General features: G+C 44.3%; 1 protein-coding gene across 1 annotated transcript in view; it reads right to left on the bottom strand.

Annotated features, from left to right (window-relative positions):
• The window catches only part of LOC116513929 (phospholipid phosphatase 2-like), a 52,632-nt gene extending 38,452 nt beyond the window's left edge, over positions 1 to 14,180 (bottom strand). The window contains 1 exon segment of the mRNA XM_032225304.1: positions 13,904 to 14,180. Coding sequence (XP_032081195.1) covers positions 13,904 to 13,955 — 52 coding nt within the window. The 5' untranslated portion in view covers positions 13,956 to 14,180.
• Between the last annotated feature and the right edge of the window lie 2,328 nt (positions 14,181 to 16,508).

The raw sequence follows: 16,508 nt of genomic DNA, 5'->3' as shown, positions 1-16,508 counted from the left end.
GTCACGTGAACACAATTCAAATGCTTGCCAAGCGGTTCATATTTATGACGGTTGCAGTGTCCTGGAGTCATGTGATTCCCTTTTGCGACCGTCCGACAAGCAAAGTCAACAGGGAATCAAGACTCACTTAACAACTTCATCAGTAACTTAACAGCTGCAATGATTTACTTAAGAAGTTTAGTTTTATAGTTTTAGTTTTATTATAGTTTTATAGTTTTATAGTTTTATTAGAATTTGTAGGCCGCCCTTTTCCCTGAGGGGACTCAGGGCGGCTCACATAAAACTGGGAAGGGGGAAACACAAACATCAAGGTAGAAGACATATAATAAAATGGTAGGCAACATACATTCATCATTCGGGAGGGGTAACTATCCTTATCCCCAGGCCTGACGGGCGAGCCAGTTCTTCAAGGCTATGCGGAAGGCTTGGACGGTAGTGCGGCAAGGAAGTCATAAAATGGGCCAATTGCAGTCGTAAGTCGAGGCCTACCTGCACAGGTAGTCCTCAATGTAGCACCATTCATTTAGCGACCGTTCGACGTCATGACAGCCCTGGAAAAAGTGACTTATGACCAGTCCCCATTCTTATAACCATCACAGCATTAGTTTACATGTTCAAAATTTGGACACTTGGCAACTGACTCACATTAATGACGTCCCGGGGCCACAGGATTCCCTTTGGCGACCTTCTGACAAGCAAAGGCAAGGGAGGACACCAGTTTCACTTAACGTCCATGTGATTCACTTAACAACAGCAGTGCTTCGCTTAGCAAACAGCAGCCAAACGGTTTGTAAAATCGGGCCTTGCTCACTAAACAATTTCTCTTGCTTAGCAAGAGAAAGCCTGGCCTCAATCGTGGCTGTAGGTTGAGGACTCCCTATATGAAAACGTGCTCAGGCTGAAGGGATCAAACCTCAGGGCTCTGCCACCCAAGGAGCCGAGGTGGCGCAGTGGTGACTGCAGGCTACTTCAGCTGACTGCAGTTCTGCAGTTCGGCTGTTCAAATCTCACCGGCTCAGGGTTGACTCAGCCTTCCATCCTTCCGAGGTGGGTAAATGAGGACCCGGATTGTTGTTGGGGGCAATATGCTGACTCTGTAAACCGCTTAGAGAGGGCTGAAAGCCCTATGAAGCGGTATATAAGTCTAACTGCTATTGCTATTGCTATTGCTATGTTCCTGAGTTGGTTGCCAAGGCCCAACGGCTCAAAGGTCAGTGCCTTCTGAGTCACCAGCCCAGAGAGACAGGATGAGATAATTAAATGGATTATATTAACTTGCAGGTGCTGGAGAAGAAGACTCCTGCTCTGAGTCCCTTGGACTGCAAGGCCATCCAACCGGTCAGTCCAAGAGGAGATCAACCCCGACTGCTCTTTAGAAGGTCCTAAATCCTGAAGATGAAACTCAAATGCTTTGGCCACCTAATGAGAAGGAAGGACTCCCTGGAGAAGAGCCTCATGCTGGGAACGATGGAGGGCAAAAGGAGAAGAAGGGAAGGGCAGAGAATGAGGTGGCTGGATGGAGTCCCCGAAGCAGTCAGCGTGAGCTTAAATGGACTCCCGAGGATGGTAGAAGACAGGAAGGCCTGGAGGGACGTTGTCCATGGGGTCTCAATGGGTTGGAAACGACTTCAAAACTAACAACAACAAATTAACCACTCAAAATACATTTGCATGACTGAAAGGATCATTTTGAAAAGAGATCTATCTGGTGCTTTTTTGTTGTTAGTTGCAAAGTCATGTCCGACCCATCACAACCCCTTGAACAATGTTCCTTCAGGTCTTCCTGTCCTCTACCAGCCTCTGGAGTCCCTTTAAGCTCACGCCAACTGCTTCGGAGACTCCATCCAGCCTCCTAATTCTCTGTCGTCCCCCTCTTCTTTTGCCCTCCATCGTTCCCAGCTGGCATAGCTGGCTGGGGAATTCTGGGAGTTGAAGTCCACAGGACTTAAAGTCACCAAGGTTGAGAAACATTGCGTGTAGAACAAAGCTAGAGTTCAACCAATAAATCAGAATAGCGCTGGAAGGGACCTTAGAGGTCTTCTAGACCAGCCCCCTGCTGAAGCAGGAGGCCGCATAGCATTTCAGAGAAATAGTTGTCCAGTCTCTTCATAAAAATCTCCAGTGATGGGAGGCCCCTACAACTTCCAGTGGGAGGTCGTTCCACTGGCTAATTGTCCTCCACTGTTAGGAAGGGCCTCCTTAATTCCAAGTTGCTTCTCTCCTGGATTAGTTCCCATCAACAATATTCAGCCGTTAAAAATCAGAACAGCATTTAAAGAGATTCAAAAACAGTGTCAGCAGCCGATTCAACGAAACGGGAAAATACCAATGGAGTCCTCAACATACAACAGTTCATTTAGTGACCTGTTCAAAGCTACAACGGCACTGAGAAATGTGACTTATGACGCACTTATGACCTTTTTCACACTTACAACCGTTGCAGCATCCCCCAAAGTCACGTGGTTAACATTTGGCTGCTTGATCACTGACCCACGTTTATGACGCTTGCCGTGTTCCCGGAGTCATGTGATCCCCCTTTTTACGACCTTCTGGCAAGCAAAGCCCATGGGGGGAAAACAGATTCACTTAACAACCGTGTTCCTCATGGAAGAACTGCAGCGATTCATTGAAGAGACGAGGCGAGGAAAGTCGTAAAATGGGGCCAAAGTCACTTAACACATTTCTCACTTGGCAACAGAAATTGGGGGCTCAATTGTGGTCGTATGTTGAGGACTACCTGCTTAAAAAAAAATGCCTTGGTTTGGCCAGTGGCAGGAGTGGAAAAACTGCTTGGCCTCCTTCTGCGGGGTCTAGGCAGAGCCATCGAGAAATTCTGCCAAAAATCTCAAAAGCTGGATGAGAACCGAACGGAAAACTTCCTGGAACTGGCATGAGAGCTTCAGTTCCTGGCATAATCCTTTGTCCTTCGCGTTAACCAGTCAAACGGGGAATAAATTAAAGCTTTTTGCCCCTGGCTGCATGGCTAATCTTCTTCCCTTCTCATCAACCTTCCTCCCAAAATACAGACGAACCCCACTTCCAAATAAAGCACATAAGTTGTGCAGAGGAACTACAACTTCAATCGTGCGTCCCTTCTTTTAACGGATAGCCTCAAAGCCTTCCAATTTTGGAGCACTCTACCTTAAGGGCCCACGCACAGCCCTAGGTATTTATAGAAGGAGGTCTCTTCCGGAGTCAAAACTTTCCTACTTTAAAAAAAAAAAGTTTTTTATTTTTAGTCTGATACACACGTTTACAAGTATAAAGTCTCTTAGTTCTTATTCTTATCCCGTTTTAACACTTTTAAACATTCATTTTTCCATATAAAAAAATAAAATATGTGATCGCGATTGCTTTGCTTACCATCCCATACACTTATTTTGTTTTGCCTTCATACTTTCATTTCCTTTCCTTTTCTCCCTCCCTCTCTTCTCTCCTTTCTTCTCCTCTCCTTTCCCTTTCCTTCTTCCCCTTCCTCTCCCCTACTCCTCTCTCTACCTCTTCCCCTTCATACCCTCTCTCCTCCTCTTCCTATCCCTCCCCGTCTTCCTCTCCTTTCCCCTTTCTTCTTTCCCTCTCCTTCCCCCTCTTCTCCTCTCCTCTTCCTCTCTTCCTTTCCTCTTCCATTGTTGTGGCTGCCCATTTTCCTCTTCCGTCTGGTGTATTTTCAGGATAGTATTCTAGCAAACCCACTTCTAACTTTATATTTGCCATTGTACATGCAATTTTCCTTGTTATATTTTCCAATCTGTTTTTTTAACCTATGTCTCATTCTTTGAACATATACTTATGTATTAGTACTTTACTGCTTTTCTAGAAAACTTTCCTACTCTTAATTTTCATAGAAATAGAGATAGAGATAGAGAGAGATAGAGATAGATAGATAGATAGATAGATAGATAGATAGATAGATAGATAGTGTCACAACCCCTGGTATGCCCCAATTATGCTAAATGCTTCCATTCTCTGTCAATCGGCTCATCATCCATCACGACAGAAACCCAATATTTTTACTGTTGCCTTTGTTAAATTTGTGTTTTTATTTCGAATCCCAGTAAGGGTATGGCTAGCTGATGAGAGCTAAATAGCTTGAAATAGATCTATACTAGTCTCCCTTTATTTATTTATCAGCACAAATACAACAAATGTAACAAAAAGTAAAAATTTTGGGTTTCTGTCTGGATGGTCTCTTGTGACGAGCCGAAGGACAGAGAATGGAAGTAGTGATCTTCCTCCCATATTTGGGCATACCGGGGGTTGTAAATCTCTCTCTATATATACATGTATGTATGTATGTATGTATGTATGTATGTATGTATGTATTTATTTATTTTGTGTCACAACCCCTGGTATGCCCAAATATGGGAGGAAGCTTACTGCTTCCATTCTCTGTCTATCGGCTCGTCACAAGAGACCATCCAGACAGAAACCCAATATTTTTACTGTTGCCTTTGTTACATTTGTGTTGTATCTGTGCTGATAATTAAATAAAGGGAGACTATATATATATTTCTATTTATTTACATATATACATATATACATATATACATATATACATATATACATATATACATATATACATATATACATATATACATATATACATATATACATACATACATACATACATACATACATACGTGTGTGTGTGTGTGTGTGTGTTTTATTTGTGCTGATAATGGAAGCAGTTAGCTTCCTCCCATAATTGGGGCTTACCAGGGGTTGTGACACTAAATATATATATATATATATATACATCTCCAATTCTACGCGGGAGAAAAGCCGAATAACTAGAGACCTACATACTAACACCCGCGAAAACCTCAGAAAACACACACACACACACACACACATACATATATATATGTGTGTGTGTGTGTGTGTGTGTGTGTGTAGTTTTTCCTCCCCCGCCCACAACTTCTCTCTCTTTCCTGCCTCTGGTTAAAAGTAACTTAGAAAACCTAGTTGTGCAGTTCCAGATGTGTGGGAAAAGCAAATTTAATTCCAATATGTGCCATTCAACGCTGGCAATTCCTCCCTCCCCCCCCAAAAAAAATCTGCAGGATAGAAGATTGGGGAAGGGGGGGGGAGTATTGTAACCAAATCAACAAACGTTCTGGAAAAAGCTAGGCCAAGTTTACACTACCTAACGCAATCTGACCGACAAGCGCCAACATGCAAATTTGCAAAAAAAAAAAAAAAAGTTATGGTTAGCGTTGGTTCACCTATTAATTTCCTTGTTCTCGTGCTACAGGGCAAAGATGCAGATCTAAAGTCCCAAAAGCCACCGTCTCTGGGAAGCTGAAAACAATATGTGCAATTAAAAGCACACAAAGAAAAAAGGAAATCTGCATTTGCCAAAGCGCGTATTTTAATTTCACGTTTCCTCGACTTGGAAGGCGAAGGGGCGGATGGGTGCATTCACCATTGGGTCATCTTCAGCATTTTCCTCCACCGAGGCCTCCCCCTTGGTAGGACTCTTCGTCACCTTAGGCTGGGGATCCTCTTCCAGAGGTTGTTGGCCCAGATGACTCTTTTCCGGTGGCATCTGGGGGCCTTCTCTTTACCGCCGTGGCGGTTGGCGCGCACGTTTGTGGCCTTGGGGCTGGAGCCAAGCACTCTGACGCTTTGTGGCCAAGTTGATAGCAATGGTGGCATAGGAAGGGGCAAAATATTTTTGCATTTCTTTTATGCAGTCCTATTTTAAAGGGGGAGAGGAATGCTTTTGAGGAAGTTCTAAAAATTGGATCCTATGCCCGATTTGCTGGTCCCAAGTTTTGAATTTTTTCCCTCCCTGTTGAGTCCAAACAGCTATGTTGAGATGACTCATCGGCTGGCACCCACCAGAAGGGCGTGGAAATTTGCCTTTTATAACTGCCAGGTGAGGCCTGTGTGGCTGTGGCTCTCCTCTCTTTTTAGGGCCATAGTCAAACACGGTTTTCTGAAAAGCCAAGTTCTCCATAGAACGTAGGATAATTAAGAGTTGGAAGGGACCTTGGAGGTCCTCTAGTCCAACCCAGTGCTCAGGCAAGGAGACCTATAACTATTTCAGACAAATAATTGTCCAGCCTCTGCTTGAAAGCCTCCAGTGATGGAGCATCCACAGCTTCTGCAGGCAAGCTCTCATCTCACCTCTATCAATACAGATAGTCCTACACTTAACAACAGTTCATTTAGAATAGAAGATAGAATGGAATAGGGAACGGAATGGAATGGAATAGAATATAGAATGGAATATAGACTGGACTGGACTAAGGACTAAGAATAGAATAGAATGGAATGGAGTCGAATGGAATGGAATACAGACTGGACTGGAATAAGGAATAAGAATAAAATAAAATAGAATAGAGTAGAATGGAATGGAATAGAATGAAACATTCTATAAGGAATAAGGAATAGAACAGAATGGAATGGAATATAGACTGGACTGGAATAAGAATAGAATGGAATGGAATAGAATAGAAAGGAATATAGACTGGACTGGAATAAGGAATAGAATAGAATAGAATGGAATATAGACTGGACTGGAATAAGGAATAGAATAGAATAGAATGGAATATAGACTGGACTGGAATAAGGAATAGAATAGAATGGAATGGAATATAGACTGGACTGAAATAAGGAATAAGAATAGAATGGAATAGAATAGAATGGAATATAGACTGGACTGGACTAAGGACTAAGAATAGAATAGAATAGAATGGAATGGAGTAGAATGGAATGGAATACAGACTGGACTGGAATAAGGAATAAGAATAAAATAGAATAGAGTAGAATGGAATGGAATGGAATAGAATGAAACATTCTATAAGGAATAAGGAATAGAACAGAATGGAATGGAATATAGACTGGACTGGAATAAGAATAGAATGGAATGGAATAGAATAGAAAGGAATATAGACTGGACTGGAATAAGGAATAGAATAGAATAGAATAGAATGGAATATAGACTGGACTGGAATAAGAATAGAATGGAATGGAATAGAATAGAAAGGAATATAGACTGGACTGGAATAAGGAATAGAATAGAATAGAATGGAATATAGACTGGACTGGAATAAGGAATAGAATAGAATAGAATGGAATATAGACTGGACTGGAATAAGGAATAGAATAGAATGGAATGGAATATAGACTGGACTGAAATAAGGAATAAGAATAGAATGGAATAGAATAGAATGGAATATAGACTGGACTGGACTAAGGACTAAGAATAGAATAGAATAGAATGGAATGGAGTAGAATGGAATGGAATACAGACTGGACTGGAATAAGGAATAAGAATAAAATAGAATAGAGTAGAATGGAATGGAATGGAATAGAATGAAACATTCTATAAGGAATAAGGAATAGAACAGAATGGAATGGAATATAGACTGGACTGGAATAAGAATAGAATGGAATGGAATAGAATAGAAAGGAATATAGACTGGACTGGAATAAGGAATAGAATAGAATAGAATGGAATATAGACTGGACTGGAATAAGGAATAGAATAGAATAGAATGGAATATAGACTGGACTGAAATAAGGAATAAGAATAGAATGGAATAGAATAGAAAGGAATATAGACTGGATTGGAATAAGAATAGAATGGAATGGAATAGAATGGAATATAGACTGGACTGGAATAAGGAATAGAATAGAATGGAATGGAATATAGACTGGACTAGAATAAGGAATAAGAATAGAATAGAATAGAATAGAATAGAACGGAATATAGACTGGATTGGAATAAGAATAGAATGGAATGGAATGGAATAGAATGGAATATAGACTGGACTGGAATAAGGAATAGAATATAATAGAATATGGAATGGAACTTTATCGTCACTTTAAATGTACACTAATCAGCAGACATTAAAATGAAATGGCCCTAAAAACATTGTAAAATCAGGTCAGTCCTGTTACTGTCTAGCTTTATGACCATAATGAGCAGGCTCATTATGGAGAGGAGAAAAGCAATGATCCTTCATTTTTCACGTTTTATCTGACATTTGTATCGTTTGGGGTGTGTGTGTGTGTGAAGATAAAAGTGGGAACTCTATTTCATCCCTAAATGGTTTGAGACAGGATTAGAACCCCTGACCACTGCCCCCATTCCGACATTTACAGGCAGTCCTCGACTTACCACCACAATGGAGCCCAACATTTCTGTTGGTAAGTAAAACATTTGTTAATTGAATTTGCCTCATTTTTACCACCTTTCTTGCCACGGTTGTTAAGTGAATCACCGCAGCTATTGTTAACATGGTTCTTAAGTGAATCAGCCTTCCCCACTGACTTTATTTGTCAGAAGGTCACAAAACGGGATCATATGACCCCCGGGACACTGCGACTGTCATAAATAGAAACCGGTTTCCAAACACCCGAATTTTGATCACGTCACCAAGGGTCATAAGTGTGAAAAATGATCATAAGTCAGTTGTTTTAATGCCGTTGTGATTTTGAATGATCGCTAATCGAGGACTCCCTGTGTTCTACATGGTTAGGGTTAGGGTTAATGTTTGACACTTGTTAGGGACCAAACCACCAATTCAACAGCATCAGATCATCATCTCTGCCCAGCTTAGCTAAGACCCCTGCCATGCCCAGTAGCATCTCTGCAGGGATGGTAAACAAAGATGGCGGCTTCAACCGCATAATCCCAGGCTCGCGGCTTTGCACAAGCACATATAAAGGCAATTGGGCTTCTGTCACATAGTGGCCACTGACATTTTGCCTTTTTTGAGGCCCCCGAGGATAACGTTGGGGGTCCTCAGACAATTCCAGCAAATATAGATGACATTACTAATGTCTTTCTCCCTCAGCAACTTTAAGATGTGTGGACTTCAACTCCCAGAATTCACCAGCCAATTCCATCTTCCCTTTCTCCCTCCGTCCCTCTTTTCCTCCGTCCCTCTTTTCTTTCCTTCCTCCCCTCCCTCTCTTTCCCTTCCTTCCTCCTCCTTTCTTCCCTCCCTTTCCACCTTTTCCTTCCTTCCTTCTCTTCCTTCCTCCCTCCCTCCGCCTTTTCCTCCGTCCCTCTTTTCTTTCCTTCCTCCCCTCCCTCTTTTCTTCTTCCCTCCCTCTCCCTCTCTTTCCCTTCCTTCCTCCTTTCTTCCCTCCCTTTCCACCTTTTCCTTCCTTCCTTCCTTCCACCCTCCATCTGCCTTTTCCTTCTTCCCTCTTTTCTTTCCTTCCTCCCCTCCCTCTTTCCTTCTTCCCTCCCTCCCTCTCCCTTTTCCTTCCTTTCCTCCCTTTTCCCCTCTGTCTCTCCTCCCTCTATCCCTCTCCTTTTCCTTTCTTCCTTCCTCCTTCCCTCCCTCTCACCTTTTCCTTCCTTCTCTTCCTTTTTCCTTCCCTCCTTCCTCCCCCTCCTCTTTTCCTTCCTCTCTCCCTCCTCTCCCACCCTCCCTCCCTATTAGTTTTCAGTCTTCATTCAGGAAAAATGTAAAATCCTATCTTAGCACACAGGATGTGCCTGTCTCATTCTATCAGATCATCACCTTCCAAATGAAGAATAACAGAGTTGGAAGGGACCTTGGAGGTCTTCTAGTCCAACCCCCTGCTTAGGCAGGAAACCCTACACCACTTCAGACAAATGGTTGTCCAACATCTTCTTAAAAACTTCCAGTGTTCTTCCATATGTGTGTGTCTGGGCTGCCTAGTTTTCATCCTACAGAACAAACAGATGTTGAACCTTCACGCCAATGCATAATTGGGACATCTGGAACTCACTGCGACAAGTACTGAAGAGAAGGGGGGGCAAAATGCTCGAGAAAAGGAATTTAAATCTCTAGAGCAGTGTTTCGCAACCTTGGCAACTTGAAGATGTCCGGACTTCAACTCCCAGAATTCCCCAGCCAGCGAATGCTGGCTGGGGAATTCTGGGAGTTGAAGTCCGGACATCTTCAAGTTGCCAAGGTTGCGAAACACTGCTCTAGAGACAAATGCAATTGTCTATCAATGGGCCATTATGTCAACAGAACCCCACTTAAGAAGATGTTGGCCTTCCGACTCATATATTGATTAGGAAATCCCCCCTCCCCATTTATATCCAGGCTATTTTATATCAAGACTAACTGCATTCACATCTCAGCGGAGGACAGTCTGTTTAGAAACAGTCGGGGCAAAACATTCCAAATTAAGAAGAAATTGGAGCTAGCATTCTGAACTAAATGCATGATTTAAAAATAATAATAAATGTATTTCATGTCTTTTTTAAGAAGTCATTTCCAGAATTTGGGTACCACCTGGGGGTGGGTCGGTGTTATCTAGAGAGGATTAAAAAAAAGTGAAGACGATGCCCTCCAGCCAACGAAGGGGGCAGGCCTGCAGTGGCATGGTTTGTGGCTGCCATCTTGACTTTTTTGACCTCAACATCCCTGGATTCAAAGTAATGCTTTTTTAACAGTGGGCCCATCCTACTTTTCTCCATATCTGGGCTCACTCTGTCCCAGTTCAGATCTCTAAGCATTTTGCTAAGTTTGGAGTGTAGGATAACAATAATAATAATTTATTTGTCAGTGCACAACATATGTACAATGAGATTGGTTGAGCTCCCTCAGTGCATTCTCCCAACACAATACAACAAACTCCCCCTGAAAATGATGCACGCCAAATCAGAACCACAAAAAGTTACACATTGAAAATTCTGGATGTGCACCCCAAAACAATTCAGGTTCAAAACCCCACCCATATCTGTCACAATAACCCTCTTGTTCTGGCTAAAATCATCCCATAAGATAATTTTAACACAGTTGCTTTCCCAAATCTTTGGTAAATTACTCCAAATTGGGTACAGGTAGTCCTTGACTTACAACCATTCATTTAGTGACGGTTGCAAGTTATCGCAGCACTGAAAAAAAAACGATTTATGACCATTTTTCACGCTTACAACTGTGGGTCATATAATTAAAATTTAGATGCTTGGCAACTGGCATGTACTTGTGACTGTTCCCGAATCACATGATGACCATCTGTGACCGTTCCCAGCCAGTTTCCAATAAGGTGGCGCAGTGGTTAGAGTGCAGTACTGCAGGCCACTTCAGCTGACTGCTAGCTGCAGTTCGGCGGTTCAAATCTCACCGGCTCAAGGTTGACTCAGCCTTCCATCCTTCCGAGGTGGGTGAAATGAGGACCCAGACTGTGGGGGCGATATGCTGACTCTGTAAACCGCTTAGAGAGGGCTGAAAACCCTATGAAGCGGTATATACGTCTAACTGCTATTGCTATTGCTAAGCAAAGTCAATGGGGGAAGCCAGATTCACTTAACAACCATGGGATTCACTTAACAACTCCAGTGATTCGCTGGCAAAAAAGTCGTAAAATGAGGCACAATTCACTTAATATCTGTCCGCTTAGCAATAAAAATTTGAAGCTCAATTGTGGTCATTCACTGAGGACCAGCTGTAAAAGTAGTTATTCTTTGCGTTACAATACCCATCACAACGGGGACATTAAAACTGACTTAAAGATTGCCATGTTTGAAAATCTTCCAAAATCTTCCTGTTAAGACAAAACACAATGAAATGACCAACGCCAATTCTTGTTTTCATAATACGTACATATAATCCTCTATTTATGACCACAATTGGGCCCAAATTTTCTGTTGTTAAGGAAGAGCGTCGTTAAGTGAATTTTGCCCCATTTTTTTACTACCTTTCTTGCTACAGTTAAGTGCATCACTGCAGCTGTTAGCAATATTGTTGTTAAGTGAATCTCGCTTCCCATTGACTTTGCTTTAGGTGGTCGCAAAAGGGACATGACTCTGGGATGCTGGAACCGTCATAAATATGAGTCAGTTGCCAAACGTCTGAATTTTGATTAAATGGCTGTAGAGATGCCACAATGGGTTGTAAGTGTGAAAAAGGTTTATAAGTCACTTTTTTTCCCAGTGCCGTTATAACTTCAAACAGTCACTACGTGTAAATGTTGTAACTCGAGGACTGCCTCAAGTTACGACCGTTCGTTCAGCGACTGTCCAAAATTAAAACGTTGCTGAAGGAAGAAGGGACTTACGACTGGTCCTTAGGGACTTTTAAAGACCGAAGCAACAGCTGGCTTCATGTGACCAAGCCATAGCTGGCCCAATTGTGGTTTATAAACATTGCACATTTGGCAAAGGTTTCTGGAACAAGCCAAAATCCAAATAACTCTGCTTGAATGTTGAAATGTTGTATATGGAGTTCAGATCATGCATAATATTTCAAACAGCCAGCTTAGAGGCAGAAAGTCTGTTTTTTTTGGGGGGGGGGCTGCAAATGCAGGAAAGTCAACTTTCGCTAAACCACGATTATGATTAAACCATTATGATTAAGCCGGTTGGACTCCAAAGCTGTGCTGGCTATTTCTTGAAAGAACCAAAATGGTGGGTTTTTTCCCCCAATCTTGGGGAACTTTAAGATGGGTGGACTTCAACTCCCAGAATTCCCCAGCCAGCATGGCTGGCTGGGGAATTCTGGGAGTTGAAGTCCACCCATCTTAAAGTTCCTAAGGTAGATATAAACACCACAACTTTTTTTCCAACTATCTACAGTTCAGCGCCGAGTTCAGATCTTTCCCTCTGCCCGGCTGAGCATTCACACAACCCCCACGCACACACGCCAATCCCTTCCCCACAAAAGACAACAGTCCTCGCATTTACACAATGGCATTAAGCTAGTTAAGTCTTGATCCAGGCTGCCAATTCTGCATGTCCCACAAACCAGCCCTTGGGTTCTGTGTGAAGTCAGAGAAGGGATTCGTTTTGGGAATGCAGGTTAAGCGTGTCCTGTGAATGCAGCCCTTGGAAGGGGCGGAGGGATTTCATTTTGTTAGAAAGGGAGAGGTGAGCAGCCTTCGAAGCAGAAGAGCAGGGATGCAAGGGGGGAGCATCATCCCCTCCCACCCTCCCAGGCCCCAGCTGGTCTCAATAAAAGAGGCGGCAGCAATATAAGAAATGACGAATAAGGCTCCACAGCAAATTGGTAAAGTATGAGTTTCTTAGAAGGGTCCCAGGAGTTTTCCTTCCCCAGGAATGCAAACAGGGACCAAAGAGATAGGGGAGGGGAGCACATATAAGAAAGTTTTCCAATTCTGCAGGGCTTCCCAAATGACCCCCAGGAAAAAGTCCTAGGAAGGAAGGAAGGAAGGAAGGAAGGAAGGAAAGAGAGGAAGGAAAGGAAGGAGGAAAGGAAAGGAAGGAAGGAGGAAAGGAAAGAGAGGAAGGAAGGAGGAAAGGAAAGAGAGGAAGGAAGGAAGGAAGGAAAGAGGAAAGGAAAGAAAGGAAAGGAAGGAAGGAGGAAAGGAAAGAGAGGAAGGAAGATAGGAAGGAAGGAGGAAAGGAAAGAAAGGAAAGGAAGGAAGGAGGAAAGAAAGGAAGGGAAGGAAGGAGGAAAGGAAGGAAGGAAGGAGGAAAGGAAAGGAAGGGAAGGAAGGAGGAAAGGAAAGAAAGAAAGGAAGGAAGGAAGAAGGAAAGGAAAGAGAGGAAGGAAGGAGGAAAGAAAGGAAGGGAAGGAAGGAGGGAAGGAAGTGCTTAGAACAACTTTAAGGGGAGCAGAAGAACGGAGTAAAACTTTTTCCACCCCTACATAACAAAAAACGGCAAAAGATAAAAGCAGGAGAAATGATTGCTAAAGGGACTCGGATGGAAATCAGTCAATCAGCCCATCAATCAATCAGCCAGCCAATCAATCAATCAGCCAATCAGTCGGTTAATCAACAGACAATCAATCAATCAACCAATCAATCAATGACTCGTCTTTTGGAGGGGAGATGCAAAACAAGGAAGGGGAGCTCTGGACCCCGTTTCCCACCCCCCCAAAAATAAAGGCATTCGGGGAGGGTCCGGATTGAGGAGCCGGGGGGGGGGGTGCGGGCGTGAGAAAGTGGGGCTCCTCTCTCTGGCCCCGCGTGGAGAGAGGGAGGGGGGGCTCCTTACCGACCACCAGGCACAGCACATCCAGCGCCACGAACAGCTTGGTGCGCTCCATCGCGCTGCGCCCGCCGCTTCTGCGATCCAGAGGCTCACATCGCGCAAGGAGCCGGCCGAAAAACGAGCCCCAGCGCCGCTGCCGCCGCCGCCGCTGCTGCAGCTTTCGGAGGGGAGGAAGCCGAGAGGCGGAGCCGGCCGGGTGGGTGAGATCGGCCGGGGCGGAAAGCACCGCCCTCGCCTGGCTTTTCTAGCTTCTCTCCTTCGGGGCGAGGCGCAGGGCCGGATTTAAGCCGCTCCCGCGGGGCGCGCTCCAAGCATGTGCAGAGTGCCTCGCTCTTGCGACACGCAACTTGGGATCAGCTGACAACCTGCCCCACCTGTTGGGACGGACCAGCGGGCGGAAGGCGCTTGAGGAACCGGGGTTCCTGAGCACGTCAAGAGTGAGGAGGGATTTCAAGGAGGAGGAATAGAGGAGAATGGAATAACGGAGTTGGAAGGGACCTTGGAGGTCTTCTAGTCCAACCCCCTGCTTAGGCAGGGAACCCTACACCACTTCAGACAAATACTTGTCCAATCTCTTTTTAAAAACTTCCAGTGTTGGAGCATTCACAACTTCTGGAGGCAACTTCTGTTCCACTGGTTAATGGTTTTCACTGTCAGGAAATTTCTCCTCAGTTCTAAGTTGCTTCTCCCCTTGATTAGTTTCCACCCATTGCTTCTTGTCCTGCCTTCAGCTGCTTTGGAGAATAGCTTGACTCCCTCTTCTTTGTGGCAGCCCCTGAGATATTGGAAAACTGCTATCATGTCCCCCCTAGTCCTTCTTTTCATTAAAGGTAAAGGTAAAGGTTCCCCTCACAAATATGTGCTAGTTGTTCCCGACTCTAGGGAGCAGTGTTCATCTCTGTTTCTGTGGTCATGTGGCCGGTATGACTAAATGCCGAAGGCGCACGAAACGCTGTTACCTTCCCACCAGAGGTGGTCCCTATTTTTCTACTTGCATTTTTTACGTGCTTTCGAACTGCTAGGTTGGCAGAAGCTGTGACAAGGAACGGGAGCGCACTCCGTTACGCCACGCTAGGGATTCGAACTGCCGAACTTTCTGATCGACAAGCTCAGCGTCTCAGCCACTGAGCCTCTGCGTCCCATTTCATTAAACGAGACATACCCAGTTCCTGCAACTGTTCTTTATGTTTCAACCTCCAGCTCCCCTAAGAATGAAGGAGTGGGGTTTTTTTCCCCCACACCCCTAAAGACCTGGCAGTCGTAGAGTGAGGACGGAGGCTCCCCCCACCCCACCCTTTCTCTCTTCTATTTGGATTGTCGATTTTATTATGGGTAGTCCTCGACCCACAACAACAACTGAGCACCAACATCTCAGTGGCTAGATGAGACATTGTGAATTTTGCCCCGTTTTACAAGCTTTCTTGCCACAGTTGTTAAGTGAATCGCTGCGGTTGTTGAGTTGTAAGGCAGTGGTTCCATGAATCTGGCTTCCCCCTTAATCGTGCTTGTTAGAAAGTCGCAAAAGGGGATCGCGTAACCCCGGGACACTGCAACCGTCATAAATACGAATCAGTTGGTCGTCAGAACGTCACAAAAGGGGATCACGTGACCCCGGGGACACTGCAACCGTCATAAATGTGAGTTCGTTGCCAAGCGTCTGAATTTTGATCACGTGACCACGTGTGAAAAATGGTCAGGAGTCACTTTATTCAGTGCCGTCGTAACTTTGAATGGTCACTAAGTGAGATGTATGTCGAGGACGGTCTGTGAAGGAGAAAGTTTTGTTTTAATGACTTCCAGAAAATTTGAGGATCTCAAGTGGTGGTGCCCCTGCGATGTTTCTCATCCTTTTTTCCCCCCTTCTGATTGGCGGGAAGGAAGGGTTCCCACCTGGCGATCCACAAAGACTTCCCCCACTCAAAAGGCGAATATTTGTTCCTCAGGATTGAAATGAGGATCTTTGGTGATCTCTGACCTTGCTAGCTTGTTTTCCCATAGACATTTCATTACCTTAAATCAGGGGTGCCCAAACTTGAAAACTTTAAGAGTTGTGGACTTCAATTCCCAGAATTCCCCAGCCAGCATGGCTGGCTGGGGAATTCTGGGAGTTGAAGTCCACAACTCTTAAAGTTGAAGTCCGCAAGTCTTAAAGTTCCCAGGTTTGGACCCTCCTGACTTAAGTGGTGACATCATCGGGGCTGGTCAAAACCTGCACTAGCAGTAACCTAGTTAGGGTAACCTAGTTTGCGTAAGGAACCGCCTCCAAGAAAACAAGCAAGCTCAGAGACCTCGTTGTTTCCCCACTCTTTGAAATCAGGAACAGAATAATTCGAAGCAGCCACCAAACATCCCCTTCCACTTCACTCTTTAGAAAAGAGGAAGGCGAGAAACGCCTTGATGCGCACACAGACAAAGGACTTCTTATTAGCATCCCTTTGATTTTAATCCCGCCCAATCCTGTAGCATTCTGGTGGGGTGGGAGTGGGTGGGGGACGACTCTCAGCAACCAAGAGCATGTGCAGAGTGCCATGCCTTCCTGATGGAGAGTTAATCCGTTGTTAAACCGGTAGGATTTCACCCCTGGGTTTAATTGTCTTGGGATCAGGTA

This window comes from Thamnophis elegans, chromosome 1 (genome assembly GCF_009769535.1).
Source record: "Thamnophis elegans isolate rThaEle1 chromosome 1, rThaEle1.pri, whole genome shotgun sequence".
Classification (NCBI taxonomy): domain Eukaryota; kingdom Metazoa; phylum Chordata; class Lepidosauria; order Squamata; family Colubridae; genus Thamnophis; species Thamnophis elegans.
Note: the sequence above shows the minus strand (reverse complement) of the source record. Positions and strands in the feature narration are given on the sequence as shown.